The sequence below is a fragment of the Zootermopsis nevadensis genome, unplaced genomic scaffold, assembly GCF_977971745.1.
Source record: "Zootermopsis nevadensis isolate Lab colony 2312 unplaced genomic scaffold, Znev_1.0 Znev_ptg000008l, whole genome shotgun sequence".
NCBI classification, from domain to species: domain Eukaryota; kingdom Metazoa; phylum Arthropoda; class Insecta; order Blattodea; family Termopsidae; genus Zootermopsis; species Zootermopsis nevadensis.
This window is the reverse complement of record NW_028259140.1, coordinates 14,874,709-14,896,680: the sequence shown is the minus strand read 5'-3', so window position 1 is coordinate 14,896,680 and position 21,972 is coordinate 14,874,709. Positions and strand designations below refer to the sequence as shown.

Here is a 21,972-nt window from a genome sequence, read left to right as displayed (position 1 = left end):
AAATTAAGTGTTGCAAATTCTCTCTCTTTATCGTCAGTCTTCCGACTGGTTTCATGCGGACCCCCATTTTCGTCCATCTTGCGCCAGTCTCTTCATTTCCACATATATTTTACAGCCCACAACCTCAAAAATTCCAATAATTGTCTTCCCTTACAAATTTTCCCTTCAGCTGTTCCTTGCATTACCAAATTAACCAATCCTGGTTGCCTCAGGACGTGTCCAACCATCCCATCTCTTCTTCTCGTAAGATTTTTCCATAGACTTCTTCCTTCGCCTGTCCTGGCTTCCATGGACACGTGTCAGAATAAGACGACTTTTCTCTCCTGCCTAATTCTCCTGTTATCAGGTACACAAAGTCTTGCCAGGAAGACTAGGATAGGAATAATGCAAGGAAGAAGGCTTTAATTATATGCTGACACTGTTTGCTAGTCTCAGTTTGACTCCAGATCAAGTGAAAAATTTGTAAATTACGTGGCGGACTCAGTCCGACATCCGGTCGCAAAGGGTTAAAGATTATAACCTTGCAAAATTAGTGACAGGAGGAGTTTCATGGCCCTTGGGTCGAAAAGGGAAACAATTCTTTGTCGAGCGAGGAAAAAGGTTGGACCACCCTGATTTAGTCAATTGTTTAGAAGTGCTTTTTGTGCCTCTAAAAAAAGTCACGCAAACCTTCACTTCTGCCTGTAGAAATGTAAGAGAATTATAATCTGAAAGTACGAAAAATCGAAGAAGACTCTACTTCTCATGCCCTTAAGAGTAACTTTAGCAAAATCCTCAAACATGTTTTAAAAAGTATCAGTAAGTAGTTCTAGCAATGTTTCTGGTCCAATACGAAGGGCAAAGCCATAGGTGGTCACTATGTTTTGTGCCCGGTTCAAAATCTCATGGTATCTCAAACGAAATGTTATTTTAAAGTTGTGTGTGCCTGTATGCAGAACAATGTCCGTTTCTTTCATACGTCATTAGGTTTTTAAATTTTTGTAGCCTTCTGTATAAATAATTGCGAAAACCTATGTGACAATTATTTAGTTTATATGAAATACTTTTATCTGGAAGTAATATTCTCTACTATAAAAATTTCTGATTCCCCGCTGTCGTCAACCAATTTGTCGTCAAGAAATGACGTATTTAAACAATGCTACCTTATATTTGTTTACTCGGTATTGTTGTACCAACACAACAATGCCGAGTAAACAAATGACTTGGGTAAGACACTAAACTGGTTGCGTTTTAAAACTTGACCAACCCCCCTGAAAAATTTATTTAGTGGGGCCACTGCTATAGGAAACTTTGGAGTTTGTGTTTCCGGCTGATTGGATTTCGGTGGCAGATTTCTTTTTTGAAATTGACTTTTGGAAGTTTGCTGATAACGATCTCTGGCATAATGCCCTAGTTTGTTGCATTCGTAGCACCGAGACTGCGCATTTCTAGTCCTAGCGGGATTTGTCGGATGCTGACTTGGCCTGTGGCTGAATTGCTTGCTTGTGGTGGATCTTGTTTCAATCGGCCTGAAATGAGCGCGGCGCCGCTGCCATGTGTGTCCGTGCTTGTTACATTTTTCACACTGAATTCCTGAACCCGAATAAAATGTTTCGTTCCTGGATTCCCAATTAAGCCTGATATAAAAGCTGCTAGTAGCATCCTTTGTGCCTGCTCATAATGACACTTGTAATACGGGGTCCTCTACTTTTGCGCCAATGAACGACAACGATCCGCGAATTCCTGCGGTGTTTCGTCCTCTCTTTGTCTCGCCGTTTGCAATTAGACAAAGTGAAATTGGTCGTTTCGGACATCCCTAAAACGATCCCGAAAATGAGCCTTAATATTTTCCCACGTAATATCCGGTGCGTGAAATTCCAAACTTCCACTATAAAATGCTTTGGCCGTGTCGGTAAATTTTAGTGTTGTGATTTGAATCTTATCTGATTCACTCCAATTTCCAACACGTGCTGTACTGTCTACAGTTTCAAAAAAACTCATTTATTGTGACTGACTTTCCTGAACCTCCCCATTTTGGAATGAAAGATCTTTTGCCGCTGTTGAGCGCCCTGTTATCATCTGCGTACGTAAATTACTCAATTCTGCCCGTAGGCATTCAATCTGTTGCCGTAAATATGACTCCGCCATTTTTGCACTTGTTTCTAAGCTCGACTAAAACAAGTAGTTTCCAACCGAAAGTATTTTTAAACTATCCGATCATTTGACATTAAACATTAACAAAGAGAAGTATCCCAACGCCACAAACCAATTTGGCGAAACCTGCGGGAACATCCTCTTTAGCAGGATGCTTTGAGGAAACATTCAATTTCAAATGGTTATTAATATACCAATTAGCATTCACAGAAATTAAATTTTGGGGGCACCATGTTTATCAACCATAAAACAGGCTTCATTTGCCAGGCAGAAGATCTTGTGTCCTGCATGAAACAAACAGTTCACTGTATGTGGAACACTGCGGTCGTGAAGATTTAGTGCGATTGAGTCATTAACATTTATGTAAATGTTTAGATTTTGTGTGGATTAGTGAGTTTTAACTCCATTTAACAAAAATAAGTTCTGGATAACTAATGGAATGAACTGGGATACCTCAGTCAGTGTTGCGAGTAGCCCAGGCTGGAGGACTGGGGTTCGATCCCCGACGGGGCCAGAGGATTTCTTTTTCTCCAGTCTCTGTGTCCAGACCGGCTCTTGGGTCCATCCCGCCCGCCCCTTGTTCAATTAGTGCTGTCCACTCGTCCCATTTAGTGCCTATGTCAGGAATAACCAGGAGCTGTACCCCCCCCCCCAAGTCTAGTGGGCGCAATTAGTTTTTGGCCGGCGGATCTGTGTATGTTCTTGAGGTGCAAGGTCAGTGAATTTGTTTGTTTTGGGCCTTCAGTCCGAAATGCTCCTCGACCTTCCTAGAAGCAGACGATACATTCTCCTATCGTACAAGTGACTCGCTCTCAGCCTTCATCTTGAATATTCCAAAGGCCAAAATTTCGTGGGACCTCTTTAAGGCGCGTTCTCACGAATCAAGTTTAATCTCACCGATTATAGTTGATCAACAAAAGTTGAATGAAATCTGTAGTGAGAATCTTTGTTTCAATAAAGTTTATCAACTTTTTAGTGGATCAAGAAAAGTTTGACCCAGTCAAAGTTTATCGTTCAAGTGATGAGTCATCCGCCATTTGCTTTCAAGTTGAATCCTGTCTTGAAACGTGTGAACTTCAGTTGACTGTCAACTTCGCTTTCAACTGGTCACGCCACTCGTGCATGTGTTTTGTTTTTTGTGTTGTGTTTTTAGTTAGAAAAATCAGCCTCAAGTGGTCTGAAAGTGTGATGCTAAAATTCTTAGAACTTTATCATAAGTTACTATCCGTACAATTTCACGCACAACTGCATTCGACGCCATTTTTAACTGAAACTGTTGATCAGTTTCTATTAAAATGTGTGAACAAAAACTGATTCAAGCAATATTCAACTTTTGTTGAACAACTATAATCGGTCAATTAAACTTGATTCGTGAGTACGCGCCTTTACCTTACAGCCGTGTATGTGCAGCATATATATTTGTTTCGGCAAAAGTCGGCCAGCTTCGGAATATTTCGTGAGTCGACTTCTCTTCCACTCCGCGTGCACCGACCGGCCTAAGTCAGTCTGGTTTGCCGCAGTGGAGGAGATGGTGGTTTAATGCGCGTATTCGTCTATGCATGTGCGATGTGTTTAACGAGTGATTTCTCTTGTCTGATCATTAATATTTTTGGAAGAGCCCAGGTGCTTTGAAAAACGTACTGCAGGTGTTATATATGCAAGCAATTTTAAGTTTCTTGGTGTCAAAAATAAGTATTTTGTTGTGTTCACTTTCTATTAGGAAAAGTTTTAGCATTTTGTGGGTGACATGTTCCTGACACTGGAGTTATTTGCAGTATCACGCGAAGAAACAGGTGAGTGACGCAAAAATGTAAATTTGTTCTATCCCTGAATTGCGAGCGATCCACATACACTCAATGCTGCCGCAATACGTGGCCGTTTGTACTAAGCTTCTCGCTGCGTCCGCTTAACCCTTTGTTTTTTCCTGAACTCCCTGCATACGAGTCTCAGTGAGTCCAAGGGCTGATTCGTGCAAGATGGCGACCAGAATACGAACACCGGTCGTCCAATCCGTAGCCGGTCACTTCACTGACTGCTATTATACTGTCACTGTTCATGATATTTGATGCGATAAAAATTTTAAAATTAGGTTAATGTTTAGGAGGAATGAAAACTTGTGAATTATTTTGATTTTACTGCGTTCCATCCGAAAACTCCGCCAAAGTACACGACGTAGGGCTTCTTTAAACAACGAACTTGGGGACTTGGCTGAGCGAAAACAGAATCCGGAGATCGATTCTCTCTGCACGTTTGTAGTTATTGTTCAATGCCTCGCGCGTACTTTTGCTAACCTGTACTTTGGGCTCGTTCTGTCTGGAAGAACTATTTCCGTGGAGGTATTCATCTGATGCACGCATCCATGAACCGACACGAGGAGCAGCGCTGAAATATCAATAAGATCAATATTGACATTTACTCATTAAGACAGTGCATTAAAATGAGGTTAATTTTGGCATCACGCGAAGAGCTGCGTGCATTTGTTTTTGTTGTTTTCTGAAGTCGACTTCAGTGCAGTGCATAATGGAGACTGTAGTTATTAAAGTGTGGAGCGCGAGTCAAATTGGGCTGGAACACTGGTCCTTCTTCAGTGGCTGGAGAGTCCGTGCCTCAAAGGCATCGCCGGTATTGCCGGTTGGTTGTAGAGTTTCTCAACCTGTGTGCCGCGACGCGATCGTAAATATGCTACGACATTTTAAAAGCAAGTTTGATCTTGGTTCACAAGTGTATTAATAATAGTGAGGTATTTTTTTATCACAGATTCGTGGTCTCATTAGCTTGTGTTTTCATATCCGTGTAAAATTTCAACTGCTTTTATATTTTAATGGTTATCCATGTTTATTGAATTATTATCTCCAGATAAAGGTATTTCATATAAACTAAATATTTGTCATACTGTTTAATCTCCACGGTTTTCGCAATTATTTATACAGAAGGCTACAAAAATTTAAAAACTTAATGACGTACGAAAGAAACGGACATTGTTCTGCATACAGGCACACGCAACTTTAAAATAACATTTCGTTTGAGATTTTGAACCGGGCACAAAACATAGTAACCACCTATGGCTTTGCCCTTCGTATTGGACCAGAAACATTGCTAGAACTATTTACTGATACTTTTAAAATATGTTTCAGGATTTTGCTGGAGTTACATTTTAGGGCATGAGAAGTAGAGTCTTCTTCGATTTTTGTGCTCTCAGATTATAATTTGGCTTACATTTCTACAGGCAGAAGTGAAGGTTTGCGTGACTTTTGTTAGAGGCACAAAAGCACTTCTAAATAATTGACTAAATCAGGGTGGTCCAACCTTTTTCCTCGCTCGGGAAATAATTGTTTCCCTTTTCGACCCAAGGGCCATGAAACTCCTCCTGTCACTATTTTTGCAAGGTCATAATCTTTAATGTATTTAAGGGCAAAATAAATTGCAATTCCATCATGGACGCTGTTGGTATTCGTGTGTCGTCAGGATAAACAAGAGAATTTTCTGCTTTTAGTGTGTGCAGTGCTCTTAGATATAGTCCTTCAGCCAGGTGTGTCATTGCTGCAAATGACGTATGTAAATTTTTGGACGTGTTTGGCATAAACTTTGTTTCTTTTGAGGACACTTTCTCATTAAGAAAAATGGTCTAGAGAGTGGTCTAGCTTGGTTATTTCTTTTAATTCGATTATCGCTTCTATGTTCTTTCCTTGTATTGTTTTAGTATTTCTTAGTGTTTTACATTTATATTAGTGTTTACATTGGTAGTTTATGTGTTTTTGTATTTAATTTGTGTTTTTGTCAGATTTATCAACACATTTTAATATTTTAGGTCTCTTAATTAAATACTTGTGCAATGAAAACGGATAGAACAGGAAGCGAAAGGAATTTTTGAGTAGGCCCTGGCTTCCGCAATAAGAGATGTAATAGCTAATGGAGGAGGTAAGCCATGTCTTTTCTTGCCATAAATATGGCAGTCATTAATTTTAGTGCCTGCCCATGTATTATTTACTTTGTTCCAGCTCCTTCAGTCCTTGAGAATCTAACAGTGCGCCCAACGAGGGAAAATATTTCCATGCATTTTATTGGAACACGACGTTTCGTTACCGTGTTCGCGACATCCCGCCATAGACCCTGTCCTGAGCCACGTGAATTTAGTCAACGTCCTCACACGCTTTATGATGCTGTTTAATGTTATCCTTTCATCTACTCCTTCGTCTTCCGAGTGTGCTCTTTCAACTTTGCTTGTCTTAAACAGACGATGAAGGTCATAATAGGTGAATGATCGAATGAGCCCTCTTGCGTCTGTCTGTGCCCCGGAGGGTGTGCCGACATAGAATGGACAGGGTATAATCTCATTCTCTTATTTATTCGGCGCATTTCGGCTGACGAGGTGGAAGTTTGTCGGTCGTTTCTGCGAGAAGGTGAGGGGAATTGTAAACCAGAACGTCGCGTCGATCAGCAGTCGATAGGCCGGATGAGCTTCTCCAGGGAACGAACCTCGGCCTGGTGCCACGCCCCCAATTAACACGCGTCACAATTTATTAAGTTGGCTCGACTCACGTCTTCAGGCGATTGGCTGGCGGTGTTATACTCGCAATGAGAACCAGTTCCCTGGTACGGCTAGACGCAGATTGCGGTATAATATTAAAATGGAGCGTAAATAAATAAGGTCTTACGTGGAATCATCTGGCGCAGAACAAGGACGGGTGGCAGCCATTAGGAACAAAATAGCGAGCCTTCTGTTCGGTGATAAGCGGGAAATACTTTTGGCAAGAATGGCGACACATGGACGTTTCAGTGACTTTATCGTCTGTCTGTTACGAGATCATTAAAATATGCGGAATAGTTGAAAGTGCAATGCGCTCACATCCCGGCTTCTAGCATGAAATGCGAAGACACAGGAAAGCTGATTCTACTGTTTTGTGGAGCCACACGTCGTCTGGTGGTGAGTCTGAAAGTGACAGTTGCCTTGAACTTACCAATGAATTAACTGTACATTGCTAATAAGACACAGAGAAAGTCAGAAATTAAGAAGTTCATTGTAGAATCATCTAAATATCGCAAGAAGTGGATGGTAATATTTTTAATAATGATCGCCGACAGGGGCAGAGGATTTTTCGTCTAGCCTCTGGGGCCCACCCGGCCTCCTATCCAGTGGGTCCTCCCCCGGGGGTAAGGCCCGACCGTGTCGTATCCCTGGCAGGAACTCGATGGGCCCCGGACTCCCCGCGTCAGGATACGAACTGTAGTTTAGCCGAGCAGTTGCTAATTTAATCAGATGGCCTCGACGCTTCTGAGTAAGGCAGCGTTTAAGGGCGAAAGCACAAGAACAATCTTCAATCGATTCCTTTATTACGAATGAGATTAAAATGAAGAAGGTTACACAGATTTACTTGTGCTGAGACTCCTGGATATGCCTTGAGTTCCCCATTTGATTTCAGCTGTCACATTCTTCTGTTACTCTGTCTGTACCTTAACTAAATTTAAGTTCCTAGTTTTGTGTATTTTGTGGTAATATTTTGTGCTTATCATTAAAATACTTAAAAGTACCTTACAAAATACCATGAATAAATAAATACATCTGTTAACTGAAACCATCGTCTGTTTCTTCACGACATTTGAAAAGGTTGGTACTTTCCTAAGGAATATCGCACAATTACCCGGTATATTGGGGCAACTCAGCAAAATGTACTTTTTGCAATTTTTTAAAATATCACACGCAGATCAGAAATCGATACAAAATTCTCAGTGTGTTCGCTTCCAAATGACGATTTTCTAAATGACATTCATGAAGCAAAACATTTAATCTCCCCCTGAAGACGGTTTCGTAACTCGAAACATGTCGCCACAAGTGGATTCATTTAATACAAGACGTAAAGAGAAACTACTGTGTGTTGATGAATGGTAATATTTTAGACAAAATTAAACGTCTTTAAAATAATTAATTTCAATAAGACTTCTTGAGCAGAAAATAACGAGGAGAAAAATCTTTCCTTCTTTGCTGCAAACAATATTTCTCTTTTTATTTATTTTTTTAACTCTTACATAAATTCTCAGTTTTCTACATTATTTTCGAAGGTACTTAATTAAAATTAATGTGTTCGTCGTGGTTGTAATCGACTGCAAACTACTTATTTTCCTGTGCCAGTCCAAGTTCGTAGTTCGATTCCCTGACGGGCTGAACCTTGAGATGAGGGGTAAATCAGTCTTTGGCTTATTAATCCGGTTTATACAAACGAAGGAGGCGCGAAGAGATTATATTTGGAACGCCTTACTTCCTCCAAATGTGATTGATTTTATGAATTTTGGATTTGTTAATTTCTTGGATTGGAAGAGAGTGGCAACAATCGTCTTTCCTCGAGAGCTTCCGTGACACTCACAAAGCTTTCGCCTCGTAAAAGTTGTTTACGAGGCGAAAGCTTAAGCCTTTCCAGATATGGAATGACGTTTGCCCTAGAACAGACGCCTCAATGCGATTGGACCAGTGAATTTCGAATGTGGCTTTTCGGAGCGTTTCCGACGTTATGGGGTGATTTTGGGGGACGAATCGGATCGCCGCATTCAATTCAAAATTTAAGACCAGTTACTGTGATAGCGCGCTTGTGTTGTGTTGGACTTCAAGTCGTACATAAACAGCCGATTCATTGCAATGCCTGAATATCAACATAATTGTGTCTTTGCATCAGCGTGTCTCAATTCGTGAATAAATTGAGTGATTTCAACAACAACAACAACAACAACAACTGTGTCGTCAAGAATTGCAACAGCTCAGCGACGTCGCTGCCCTCTCGCGAGCGCTACTCCAATTAAGACCTCTCCGTGTAATCCCTGAGAGTCGGAAGTCCTCGCCCACCGACTGACCCTATGTCAAGGTCTCCTGAGAAAACCTTTAACCCTCTCCGCCCACCAAAGTAAGAAACGTTGTAACCACACCAGCGCCGGCCTAGCTACTGGGGTTGAACCCGGGGCTACATCAGCAGAAGGACGAGTGTGTGTGGATGGACGGTTATTTTCCAAATCAACATTTTCTTGCATTTCTCCTCCTTCATTTTTGCATTTCTCCTCCTCCTCTTTTGCTTTTATCATCCTCTTTTTCTTGCATTTCTCCTCCATCGATTTGTCTCTGTGTTTGTAGGCGTAATCGCTTGCATTCGGTAGGTTCTCGATGACACAAGTCGACATCCCGGATCTACAAACATTCATGCCTGCCACCTCGTGCCTGCAATTTGAAATGTTAAAAGTAAAAATAAACAATCTTCCATCTTCCATTAGTATTATCTACACTCAAGACAATTTTCACCACATTTCTCTGACAAAATTACAGAAAATATGTATGGAGTTCTAAAATATCAGAGATTTCAATGTAGAATAAGAATAAAAGAATTTTCTTTGAGAGTCGTAAAATGTGTTGACCTAAAAATATCCATGTCTGATGGATTGGCTCTGCCTTTGGGTTTAATGGGAAACTGCTTGAAGCTAAGGACACAGCTTCCACCGAAATGTCGTTGCTTGTATTTTGTTTCCAGAAAACCTTAACAAAAGTTCCCCCAATCGGAATTCAATGCACGATTGCCACACAATATTTCAGAACAGTTCCCACGTGATCTTTCTTTCACTCATGCACATAGAACATGGGCCAACGTCCTATTATAACGTAAAACATTTTATTACATCAAAATGGAGGGAGAGGTTATGACTATTTTAAAACGCTGTCAAATGACTTGTGTTCTGCGCTAACTACGTTTGGTACACTTCATTAAGCCATTAGCTCAGGTCAGAATAATAAATTTAATCACACACTTTCTTTGGAGAGATACGCGTGTCTTGTTTGAGACATGAGCCCTTGACAATATTTCCCTCTTTTAGCAAAATATTTTCAAAAAAATTTTGTCCCACCAAAAATAGTTCTGGAGAGGTTCTGTTACACGTAAGACAGACAAAAACCAAAATTAAATGAATTTTTCTAGGATTTGTGGCTCTTGCACAAACAAGTATGAATAAATTTGTCTTCTGGGGTGTTTTTGGAGCTCCTTACCAACTCCGTCAACAGATGGCAGGAGACTGAATGGTCAAACACGCCAAGAGACAGCCATTTTAAAATAAACGTCCATCAGAAATGGAAACATGAAACAACAGGCGTCGTTAAACCTGAAACTGACCTAACACTTTGATGAAAGCCGAAGATTATGGCGATATTGATGTGCTGAACGCCAGACATTTCCTGCCCAAGAGAGTGCCACTGTTCAAAGTAACTTAGTCAAAGAGCTTCTTATTAATGCAGTCACAGCTTACGTCTGATTAGCATTTCCTAGTCATTCGCCCTCTGATTTAACCAATCAGCTTGACCGCAACGTCGCCCTGCCTCCTTTCATTCTGCCCCCCTCCTCAATCCCATTTTTCGCGCGTTTATTCAAGACCCTTAGTAAGCAGGAAAAACCTCTGAAAAGTAGGTCACTTTCTTCGACAATATCAGGAAGATCGCGGTTATTTTGGCCGGAAATGTTTAACTTCCTAGAGCTTTTAGAAAGTAACAGTTTGTGATTATACAGCCCTGAAAAATCATACAAAGAAACAATTAAACAAACCATCGATTTTCCTTGTCATCGAAACATGCGACTTGGGGGACGAATTTGGCCCGGTCATAATATCCAGTGATGACGAAGATCATATCATCGATCACTTCTGAATCGAGTTTATATGAATGAAAGTCCATGCCAGGGATAACGGTCCACGTGTCTTCTGCAGGGACGTACTTTTCAGCACTCAGCCTGCGTGATGTCCAGTTGCGTCCTCCTGCACACACACATTCCGTAAAAGGTCACAGCATATAAAAAAGCTGCCAAAGGGAACTTATTCTAACCCCATTCAGCGGGGACCTTCTTGATATTTATTAGTCTATCACCTGGCCACGAAATGTTTAGCCTTTATGGAGCCACAAGATTCATTACCTTATTCACAAAAGTCGGTAGTTGACCTAATCTCACATATTCTAATTCCTTAAAAACATTTAAATATTATCCTTCCTTTTACGTCAATGTATCACAAGTGGTATCTTTTCTTCAAGATTACCAATTACAAATTTCTAGATGTTAGTATTTCCCGTAACTTCGATGCTTCACACTCCGTCTGTCTTTACGCTCTTAAAATTTGTAATTCCGTAAAAGGAACGAATGAATTAAATACAACAAAGAAAATCCATTCCCTCTTGCATTGTCAGTTTTAGTACCAGGAACAGCTACAATTTTATTTTCGTACTTGTATCATCAGGAAATTGCGCCTGACATCTGTTGTCTACTTCATGAAACTGCGTCAGAAAGTAGCCTTAATTATCAACACAAGATGGCGTTACACAAACAAGTGACGAATATCAAAGACTGCGAAGGGACTGCTTTAAACCACCGATTTTTTGGGGATAACAGAATGGCAAGCTGAAATTTCCTTGCTACAACAACCTTTAAACCTGGGACTCTGTGACAAATGGGGCATACATTGGTTGAGATACCATAAGAGATTACGCGATGTTAGTTAGTTAGTTAGTTAGTTAAGTGTTCTTTTTGGAGAATGTAATCGAAACCACGAATCGCGGTTAAAATTAAGGCCAAACTGACTCTGTAATGACGGGAGAAAATGCTGTTCATAAAATCTCAGTCACTCTAAAAAACCAGGAAAACATTTCACAATAGCAAGTTCTGTTAGAAGGACAGAGCAGCATCACTCAGAATGTCCAGAGTTCTCACCCAGGGCGTACAGACAGCCGTGGAACGCGACGCAAGTAAAATAGTCACGTCGAGAAAGCATTGGTGCGACGAACGTCCATCGGTCGGTGTCCGGGTCATAAACTTCCACCGAGTTTAGAACATTGAAATAATAATATCCTCCAACGACGTATATTTTGTCTGTAAAAACAAAGTAGCTATAATTAAACTGGTCCATGCAGAGCACAGACATGGGACAATCCGTACTTAAATCTGTAAATCTATTAAGTCCCCCTTCGAGTCACAGAAACTGCACTGTTCATCTGTTTCTTTGTTTCGAGAGCAGACAATCAGCGGGTCAAAAGACTTAAGAGCAACTAATAAAATTTAATATAAACAGCATAAGGTGATTAAATTAATGCATAATGGAAATGATGGTAAGTTACATCGTCTGTGAAACGAATTTTATTAAATTTGGTACCAGAGATGTACGGTACGAGCTGCTAAAAGGTGCTCTACATTTATAATACAATGTGCTATTTACATGAGATTATTAACTGTCACAAAAACAATATTACATCTGTATTATTTGAGAGCCAGTTTGATAGTTTGATGGTTGTTTGAATTCACTCCTAGTGTACACTAAAAAGGCAGAATACGACGCACAGGTACAGCTTACGAGAGCAGAAGAAACCATCACGCACTCAGAACTTCAAGACGTTGCAGTCTGTGAAATAGCGTAGTTCGTAGGACGGATAAAAGAAAGAAATAATAAAAGAATATGGGACGATTAAGTGAGGGAAACTAAGATCAAGAGCGAAGAGGAATGCCTTGAAGATGAAGGCATAAGGTTCGCCTGAAACGTCGGCACAAGCCAAACGAAAGCCATCTTCGTACTCCCCGCCGTTAGAAACCTCTAATCCCGCGATTCCTTCAACCGTTCTCGTGTTCTTACACGCGGACAGACAGACAGACGCCTCGCCTTCTGCACTAATTCACAAATTCTTGTTTCACAGGATTTACGTACCATTCAGTGCAGCCGCACTCGCATAGCATCGCTCTTTGTTCATGGGAGCGATCCTCGACCACTTGTTCGCCTTGCAGTCGTATCTTTCAGCCGTTCTGAGATAATGCTCTCTAACTTTACCGCCCATGGCGTACACTGCAGCTCGCAGAACTGCCACCATTAAAGCGGTTCTGAAACGAACAAAAGTACGCTATCTGCTATGCTCATTTATTGTTGATTCAGATGCATTTCCTCTCGCAGAACCCAATTGTTCGCTCGTCATTGTTATGTCACAATTCAAATGAACTAACAATCAAATCGCATTCTTAAAACCAAAATTGTCGCAAAAGTCCTCCGACCTATTCACACTTTGCACGATGCTCCTGTGTGAGTGGTTCAATTTTACAGCCCCTACCCAGATTTATATCTTGACTAAGACAGCGACTATCAGCTTTTTGAAGAAGGACTCTACTCCAAGGAGTTCCTAAGTTACCAAGCTGCGTCTTACCTGCATTCGTGCATAGGCGCCACCTCGCGGCATGTCTTCTTAACAGCGTTGAAGCAGAAACATGAGCTTAATTGTGTCCTGTCATCACGACCACCGATGACGTAAATGACGAAACCGACCACTGCCGTGCCATGGTTGACTCGCGGACCGATCGAGTCGACCCTTTCCACCTGCAGGAACTACAGATCATGGCTTTATGTTTCTTTGGGTCATTCGGTCTACTGATGTGAAGTCCTTGCATTAGAGTCCAAGCGACAAACCACCGGAGCAGAGGTGCAACCCCCAACAGTGGACTGAAATTGCTACTCCGTGGAGGGTGGCACTCGACAAAGACGGTGAGAAATTAACTGGGAGCGAAGGTGGAAACAGGATGACCCGAAGAGAAGCTCTCGTTAAGTTCGACAGGCAAACGTAGAATTAATTTCTGATCAACAGCTGACATTTCAGGTTCGTACTTTGGAAAGGACAGATGTTGGTGTTTTGGGTTTTATCGACGCAAAGCTGGAGGCAGTAGGTCCGCCACCCCACCCCAAAGCCTTCTAATTCATGAGGCGTTACCACGCAGATGGCCAACATCCACACCGATCAGTGCTTCATTTATTACGTTGAAATCCACTGACGATCAACGATGTCTAAAATCAGCAGACAGGTTGCCATGACAGGTGAAGTAGGACGCTTTTTGTAAGCGGTATTTAAGGAAAACTTCACATCCTTCGTCGATTCCTATTAGAACTTATATTGTACACGAGACTTAGCATTTGTGTAATTTATTTAGTTATTCTTATGACGTAAATACGTCTATGAGGAAGGGTCATTCGGCAAAAAATTGGAACGAAAAAGATAAACGAAAAAGTGTAACTTCTTTGTTATGTTACCTAGGAAACCTCATCTGTTTACTCGGCATTGTTGTTACCTATAAAACATTACATTACATTCAGCTACCACAGACCCATAAATAAGCGTAACTAATTCAAGTTAAATAAGCAAAGTCTTAATCAAACTTATCACAATTGTAAAGCGGGTATAAAGGAAATATTTAGAATAAAGCCAATATATAAACTTCCTTTCCGTATAGACGTATTTACGTCAAAATCTCCGAAACCGTGGTTCCGCTATCACATTTTAATTCATGTCTTTGAAGCTTTTCTTAAAAAAGTGTTCAGTGCAATGGAAATAAACGAACACGAAATAAAGAGCCTAAGAGCTGCTTGTGATTAAGCTTAAATAAACGATTACTTGGTACAAATAAACAAATAGGAGGAAAAGTAGTTTATTCTGAGAGGCGTCATTTAGCAAGGCACAGTAAGAGTAGAAATGCGTGCAACTCACCACACTCCACTGGTCTGCTCGTGCGTCGTACGCTTCGATCACATCTGACGGCTCTCCGTCGCGACGCCCACCAATAGCAAACAGAATGTCCTGTGGGATTCGCGGGTAGGCAATCCTTGGTGTCACGAAGTCCTTGTCTCCTTCCATCATCATTTCTGAGTCGTGCAGAAACGCGAGCGTCTCTGCCATCACGGGTCTGCACGCCTCATTTTCCGTCACGTACGGGTGCTTTGACACCTGTTGAACAGTTCAATGTGGACCTTATGAACTTTTAGGAAGGAATGCCATGTTCAATTGCAGAGCACACATGAAATTCACACATAATTTGGTTGGGGAATTGCCGAAATAGACTGTGGTATATACAGGAAAATATGAATTTTGGTTTATGTAACGACGCTCTTAACAAATGCACAGGTTGTGGAGAGAAGCGAAATCAAGGTTAAATCGAACTTAGAGAAAAGTATTGAAATGTGTTTCAACTGAAAGTTAAATCCTTCAGTAATGACTGCATTTTGAGTTACATTCAAAATTGTAATTTATTTCTCGTCTCTCCCGTACGAGATGCACATTCTTTTTGATTCGATAACTTTAATTAATTGTCAAATTTACGTAGCATCGAAAGAAAATTATGAAAATTATTTGCTTCGAGTTTCAAGGGAGGCAACCTTCTGCATGTTGATGGTTGGGCGGAAGGGCCGTCAACACAACCTTGTGGATTATGGGCTCAATGTCTATTAAGAGCCATTGCATGTTTCGACATTAATTGGTCATCGTCAGGTGGTTCTCTTTAAGTGTTCGAAACTAGTAGATACGAATGCTAAACTGTAAAGACACTTGAAGCAGTTAACATTTTCATGAATCTGTGCGATTGTTTCACAAATATTCGAAAGAGGTGAGTGTCTGAAATCACAGGGCATTTGACTTTGAATAGAACATTTTTTCCTCTCGGGTTAAAACACGTGCTGAAATGGAAGAAGGAATATCTTAAGTTGTAAGGCTGCTTCGTGAGATTACGTTTAAAATATTTGAATGTTAAAGCTGTCTATGAGTTTGAAGCCCCTGGGGTAATTTACTCTTGGAGGTAAAACGAATCTATCTTGTTGAACGTTTCGGATATCTGTTGTCCCTATATGGTCAATCAGCTGAAGATTATCATGCTAAGTGTTCATCGTTGAAGATACTTGAAATTATTAGAGCAGCTAAGATAAGCTTCTTATGGCAATAGGATCTTTGGTTATGTAGAACGCTGCGCCGGAAGACGTGATTTATCTGTCGGAGGATTTTCCTATTCAAGCTGAGTGGGCGTTTGAATGCAGTTAACGGTGGAATGCTGTAGTTGAACTGAAACACGTAATGTACCTTAATGAAAGCTGAGAGTTCAATCAAAGATTGTAGCGCAGTCGGACACTCAAAATTAGAGACGATGAATAAAAACGATTATTAACTCGAACAACATTTCTGCATAAAATTACGAATCGAATATTTGTTTTGCACATACACACGCGTATGCAAGCGTGTTACCAGCGGCATTCCACAGGTAGTTATTGTAACCATGGCAACTAAGTTAATCTGGGGATTTTGTACGCAGCAAATTTTGCACAGTAGAAGACATTAAAATCATTGTGTTGTTTTACACGTTGTTATTGTAAGATTTTAACCAGAATTGGAATATGTCAACAGATTCTGTTAAAACTTGTTAGTATTAAATCTAATGAACATCCGTTTAGACGTTCTGGAGCTGGAACTGCGGACAGACAGACAGGCGGGCTTACACGTGACGAAGAAAAAGGCTCACAATTTGCATTAATTAGTTACGAACACATGTGAATATGGAATTGAAAACGCGGGCTTCACTTCCAATAAACATCCACGATTTCATGGGCATACTGACCACCTCCTTGAAAAACTTTGCATCAAGTCGTCCAAGTCTGACGCCCTTCAAAAGGCCCGCGATGTGACCTTTCCTGTTGTCCGGGTCGTGGTTGATCCACCGGAGAATGCACTCCCACACAACTCTCTCGTCCCTCACGTTCAGTTCCTTGTCCTCGATTATCGCTTGCAGCTCCTCTACAGGCAGTTCCAGCAGTTCTTCGCTCTGCTGAGACAATTCCACGAAGTTGCGTTGAATGAAGAGGCGAGATTGAGTCTCGAGGTCTGCTAAGGAGTGTAACCTGCGACAGCGAAGGTAACGCTGATGCAATTAAACACTGCAGCAAGAACTGAATTCTCAACTATTTGCACACCACAGTATTTCGCCTGCAGTTTTTATCTTAGCCCTTTGGAGTCCGAATGAGCGAGACTGAGAGCAGACACGTGGAGAGGCAACGCTGAGAGACGCTCCGTTTAACCGTGCCAAAATAGAAAGTTCTCGGCTCTGAAGGTACCCAGGCAATGCCCGTTGGTCCTCGCGATAAGGTTTTAGGTTGAAACAAGGGCATGGCGTGCGCAAGTGAAGCAGGCAGTGAGATGAGGAGTGTAGAATTTTGAATTCTGGCCTTAACCTTGGCGAAACGACGTTTTGGTAACTGCGTGTGTTAATCCCGTGAAACCTCGTGTAACCGGACTAAATGGGGGGAACCACGTGTCTGATGAGCGGGAGAAAGGGGAACGTGGACATGAAATTGAACAAATAAGTTGAGACTTAATACAGATTTTAGTCGCCAGCGAATGATGAGTGCATGTCGAACGCAAAAGCCGACGGCAAAAGTCACTCGTGAGCGCTGTTCGAGGGAGTCCCTGTACTAAAATAGTGAATTTATCAGTAATACTGTCCATCGCTTGAACTGGAGGTTCTGCCGATGTCAGTTGATTTGCTTGCTATGTTGTTCTGAACAAGAAGGAGTAAGGGTTCATCATCTACGGGGATCAGCGGGTTGTTTCTTGTCTTTGCCCGATATTAACCAATTCTCTAAATGTCCAGAAGTGTTCATAATAATAATCAAAATCTGGAGTGAGGTTAGATTAATGAACTGTACCGCGTGGACATCGACTTAAACACTCTCGCCGGTGGAATCCAATCGCAACCGATCCGGTTGAAACTCGGTCGCTTAATGCGGGAATAGGATAATCGAGGCTCGGTCAACAGAGGTTTTGCAGTATGCAGAAAGATGTGGGACTGAATGTTGATTTTGTTGTTGGGAGGATTATGTAAGAAGCAAGGAATTCCGCAGAGAAAGAAAGAAAGAAGAATAGGAATTCGAGAGGAAGACACATTTATTTATGACCCTGCAATATATCGTGATTAACGTTCTACATGGTGAAATTATTCATCTACTGGTCATAATGACGATCAAAACATACGCAGTTAAATCAGAATATTTAAATTACAGGCACTCCAACTGCCCCAACCTACAACGCTTTATAAATTGTCCAGTCCTCAGTCAGAGGCTTTAATCTCCGACCCGGCACTCGGTTGCTCTCTTGAGTAAAGCTGATTCGCTCCAGCGACGAAGGCTGGCGAAACAGCAAATTTCAAATGAACATCAATTACCTTGCGAACTGTATGATGCCGATACACTTGTCGACGTTTATCTCGTCCTTGAGGAAGTCGCAGCAGAGTTTTGTAACGCCTAGTAAACTCAAGTACTCAGCCGCCACGAGCAGCTGACGAGCGTTGTTGGAGCGGATGTCCAAATCGCGAAAATAAACATAATCCAGTATCTGGGTCATCATGTCTGAGCTGACTCCGTGGAGAAGAATATCAGTCTCCTCACTGGTGTGCAGTTTTGTCGTGAAGAGAATCCTGAAACGTCGATTTGGAGAAACGGCGAGCAGAAAATTACAAGTCATGCGCATAAACTCTAAGTTTTTATGACTCACGCAGCCAAATAAAAGTATCTTTTTGTCAATGTGGTGGATGAATTCTTGTTACCGTATATTTCAAAAACTCCCAGAATGAGTCCGAATGGGACCAGATTAACTGCGTGTGGGTGATGTGTTTGCGTAGTCTTAAAAAAATATAACTTAAAAATCGGGAAGCAAGCAGCGAACATTTGTACTATAGAATGTCACCTCGTTTCTTACATAACGTTCACTCCTTCAAGAGGTATCTGTGGTTATAACAACTAATACAAAAATTATAAAGCCAACGCAAATATTTCAACATACATCGCGTGCTGTAGATTCCACTGATTGATCAGTTCGTAATATGAAATCTATTTGCTCTGTCAAAACATTTTCCCGACAATAAACCACTTGAAATAAAAGCCGATGTTTCTACACGGCCTTTAAGAAGTGATCACCAGCCAGAAAACATTTTCCTATTACAAATTAAGGGATTTGCAGCGCAACACAAACGGAAAGATTTGATTTTCTGAAAATTGAAAGAGGGCACAGCTCGTAACAAGACTTGAGACACGTCTCTTGGAAAACAGAAACAATGGCTCACGCTTATAATTCATTTCTCATTTCGAGAACCCAGGGCATCTTTATTTAAAACACAAGCAGATTAAAGGATGCACAAATTCTCGAAAGATTCTCTCCTGACAATGAAACATGTATTCATCGTCCTGATGACGGAGGCAGTATGACCTCCGAAACGTTGGTTAACATCGACCAGACTACACAGCGCAACAACCCAGAAGACAGAAATCTTCATACTCATCGCCCTGATGATGGAGGCAGTATGATCTCTGAAACGTTGGGTGACATCTACCAGACTACACAGCGCAACAACCCACAAGACAGAAATCTTCATACTCATCGCCCTGATGAAGGAGGGAGTATGACATCTGAAACGTTGGTAAACATCGACCAGACTACACAGCGTAACAACCCAGAAGACAGATATCTTCATACTTTGATGATGGAGGCAGTATGACCTCTGAAACGTTGGTTAACATCGACCAGACTACACAGCGCAACCACCCAGAAGACAGATATCTTCATACTCTGATGATGGAGGCAGTATGACCTCTGAAACGTTGGTTAACATCGACCAGACTACACAGCGCAACCACCCAGAAGACAGAAATTTTCATACTCTGATGACGAAGGCAGTATGACCTCTGAAACGTTGGTTAACATCGACCAAACTACACAGCGCAACAACACAGAGACAGAAATCTTCATACTCATCGCCCTGATGAAGGAGGCAGTATGACCTCCGAAACGTTGGTTAACATCGACCAGACTACACAGCGCAACAACCCAGAAGACAGAAATCTTCATACTCATCGGCCTGATAACGGAGGAAGTATGACCTCTGAAACGTTGGTAAACATCGACCAGACTAGACAGCGCAACAACCCAGAAGACGGAAATCTTCATACTCATCGCCCTGATGACGGAGGCAGTATGACCTCTGAAACGTTGGTTAACATCGACCAGACTACACAGCGCAACAACCCAGAAGACAGAAATCTTCATACTCATCGTCCTGATGATGGAGGCAGATGACCTCTGAAACGTTGGTTAACATCGACCAGACTATACAGCGCAACAACCCAGAAGACGGAAACCTTCATACTCATCGCCCTGATAACGGAGGAAGTATGACCTCTGAAACGTTGGTTAACATCAACCAGAATTCACAGCGCAACAACCCAGAAGACAGAAATCTTCATATTCATCGGCCTGATGACGGAGGCAGTATGACCTGTGAAACGTTGGTAAACATCGACCAGACTACACAGCGCAACAACCCAGAAGACAGAAATCTTCATACTCATCGCCCTGATGACGGAGGCAGTATGACCTCCGAAACGTTGGTTAACATCGACCAGACTACACAGCGCAACAACCCAGAAGACAGAAATCTTCATACTCATCGCCCTGATGATGGAGGCAGTATGACCTCTGAAACGTTGGTAAACATCGACCAGACTACACAGCGAAACAACCCAGAAGACAGAAATCTTCATACTCATCGCTGTGAGAACCTCAAGCCTTACATGTATTACGAAGTTCCTTCTCACAGTTTATTATTTCAGACAGAGCAACTCACAGCAGCTTTCAATGTTCCATGCATTACCAACTTTCTTCTGGACATTGTCGGTCGTCTTTATGTATTAAAATCAAGACGTTTTGGAAATGGATTGTTTCTATTTCTCCCCCCAGATCGATTGACTGTCACCTTAGTACAACTGCACTTAAAAATTAGTACAAAGAACCACCCATGTCTTCTGGGATGTTGCGTCGTGTTGTCTCGTAGAAATTATTGGACGTTTCAGACGTGCTTACTGCCTCCATCGTCAAGGAAAGAAGTCAGTAATTACGTCTGAAATGCCACTCAGTTTCTACAGCGCAACGCCCAGAAGACAATAGTCTTTTTGGTCACCGCCGTGAGATTTCATGACAACGAACAAATAACAAAAGACAATCAGCCGTATAAAAATATAGGTTTCTGCAACGAAGGGGATAAAACATTTCACATACGAATTGACGTCTTTTATGTCCTAATTTCACGTGTTAATAAACCACGTCAGTAAATAAACAAACCTGAAATATTCGCTGCGCATCGACAGAATCACTCTGTGGACTCGGAAGACGCCGCCGTCCTCCAACCTCAGCACAGCGTCACACAAGAGGTTCTCCTCTCTCAGCTTATTCAGGTTAATCGATGCTTCGGTCAGAATTTGGTTTGAGTCCATCTCCTGAAAAACAGTCAATCGCTGTTCCAGATTTTTCTTCTCTTCTGTTACACGAGTTCACAAGCGCAGATGAAAACATTAAATGTGATGAACATTAATAATAAATTGGAATCCCTTACCTCAAACTTTGTTCAGTTGTAAGAGACCACGACGTCCACGGGCAAAGATCAATTTAATCAAATCTAAAATGGCCAGATTAGAGGGCAGATATTCTAAAACGCTTTTAGCAGCACAAAATTATCTACTCTACGACGCACTTCTTCTACAAGCGATTCACAGCTCAGCTATTTCCGCAATAACGAAAGCGGATTGTTGACGGCAATAATGAATCACAACAATGCCGAGTAAACAGGTGACGTAACAATTACTTTCTTAGGTAAAGGAATGGAGTGCAATAAGTTTCATTCAGGCTATTATACTGCATGCATAATAAATGAGAAAAGATCCTTATGGCATGCTCAGCCAAGATTGTTGCAGGCGTGGGTTAGAAATTCCAATACTTTTCTTGCATTGTTATGCACGCAGGTGTTCACGTAAAAGCTGACCATTGTCGGTCCATATTTACACATTGTTGGTAGTTGAAAAGAAATACAATGATACAATTCTAAAGGGTTTTGACGACGGTAGTTTTCACTTAAAATTGTTCGTTATCAGGACTTTTTCCATCGTCTGTTCAGTGGCAGAGACTAGCTTTACTTAAGGGACCCAGCAGAGTGAGTACCTCTCACTTGA

At 41.5% G+C, this 21,972-nt stretch overlaps 2 protein-coding genes across 3 annotated transcripts; both read right to left on the bottom strand.

Moving 5' to 3' along the window:
• Positions 1-8,117: 8,117 nt before the first annotated feature.
• Positions 8,118-13,744, bottom strand: LOC147874501 (kelch-like protein 36). Of its 2 annotated transcripts, XM_087345241.1 has the most exons (5): positions 13,322-13,743; positions 12,835-13,004; positions 11,850-12,008; positions 10,698-10,905; positions 8,118-9,331 (listed from the first exon to the last, which is right to left on the bottom strand). In XM_087345241.1, exons 1-5 carry the CDS (start codon positions 13,333-13,335, stop codon positions 8,980-8,982), a joined length of 903 nt encoding a protein of 300 aa, XP_087201367.1. In that variant the 5' UTR covers positions 13,336-13,743; the 3' UTR covers positions 8,118-8,979. The 2 variants fall into 2 exon arrangements, with proteins under 2 accessions (XP_087201367.1, XP_087201368.1); XM_087345242.1 differs by lacking the exon at positions 11,850-12,008 and having other exon boundaries at positions 13,322-13,744.
• LOC147874500 (kelch-like protein 10) lies at positions 13,624-21,554 on the bottom strand. The gene is made up of 6 exons (XM_087345373.1): positions 21,360-21,554; positions 21,089-21,243; positions 18,141-18,392; positions 16,542-16,821; positions 14,651-14,887; positions 13,624-13,668 (listed from the first exon to the last, which is right to left on the bottom strand). The coding sequence occupies exons 2-6, from the start codon at positions 21,238-21,240 to the stop codon at positions 13,624-13,626; spliced, it is 966 nt and encodes a 321-aa protein (XP_087201499.1). The 5' UTR covers positions 21,241-21,243; positions 21,360-21,554.
• Positions 21,555-21,972: the final 418 nt, after the last annotated feature.

Excerpts from the sequence above, each read along its gene's own strand:
- LOC147874501 (XM_087345241.1), bottom strand. Across the intron at positions 12,009-12,834 it reads GAGTGCGGCTGCACTGAATG|ACAAAATATACGTCGTTGGA; the intron begins GTACGTAAATCC and ends TTGTTTTTACAG. Across the intron at positions 9,332-10,697 it reads GATGACAAGGAAAATCGATG|GCACGAGGTGGCAGGCATGA; the intron begins GTTTGTTTAATT and ends TTCAAATTGCAG.
- LOC147874500 (XM_087345373.1), bottom strand. The coding sequence starts at position 21,240 with ATGGACTCAAACCAAATTCTGACCGAAGCATCGATTAACCTGAATAAG. Across the intron at positions 16,822-18,140 it reads GGCATCATACAGTTCGCAAG|GTTACACTCCTTAGCAGACC; the intron begins GTAATTGATGTT and ends TCGCTGTCGCAG. Across the intron at positions 13,669-14,650 it reads GAGCAGACCAGTGGAGTGTG|TTAATTTCTCACCGTCTTTG; the intron begins GTGAGTTGCACG and ends CTTCGCTCCCAG.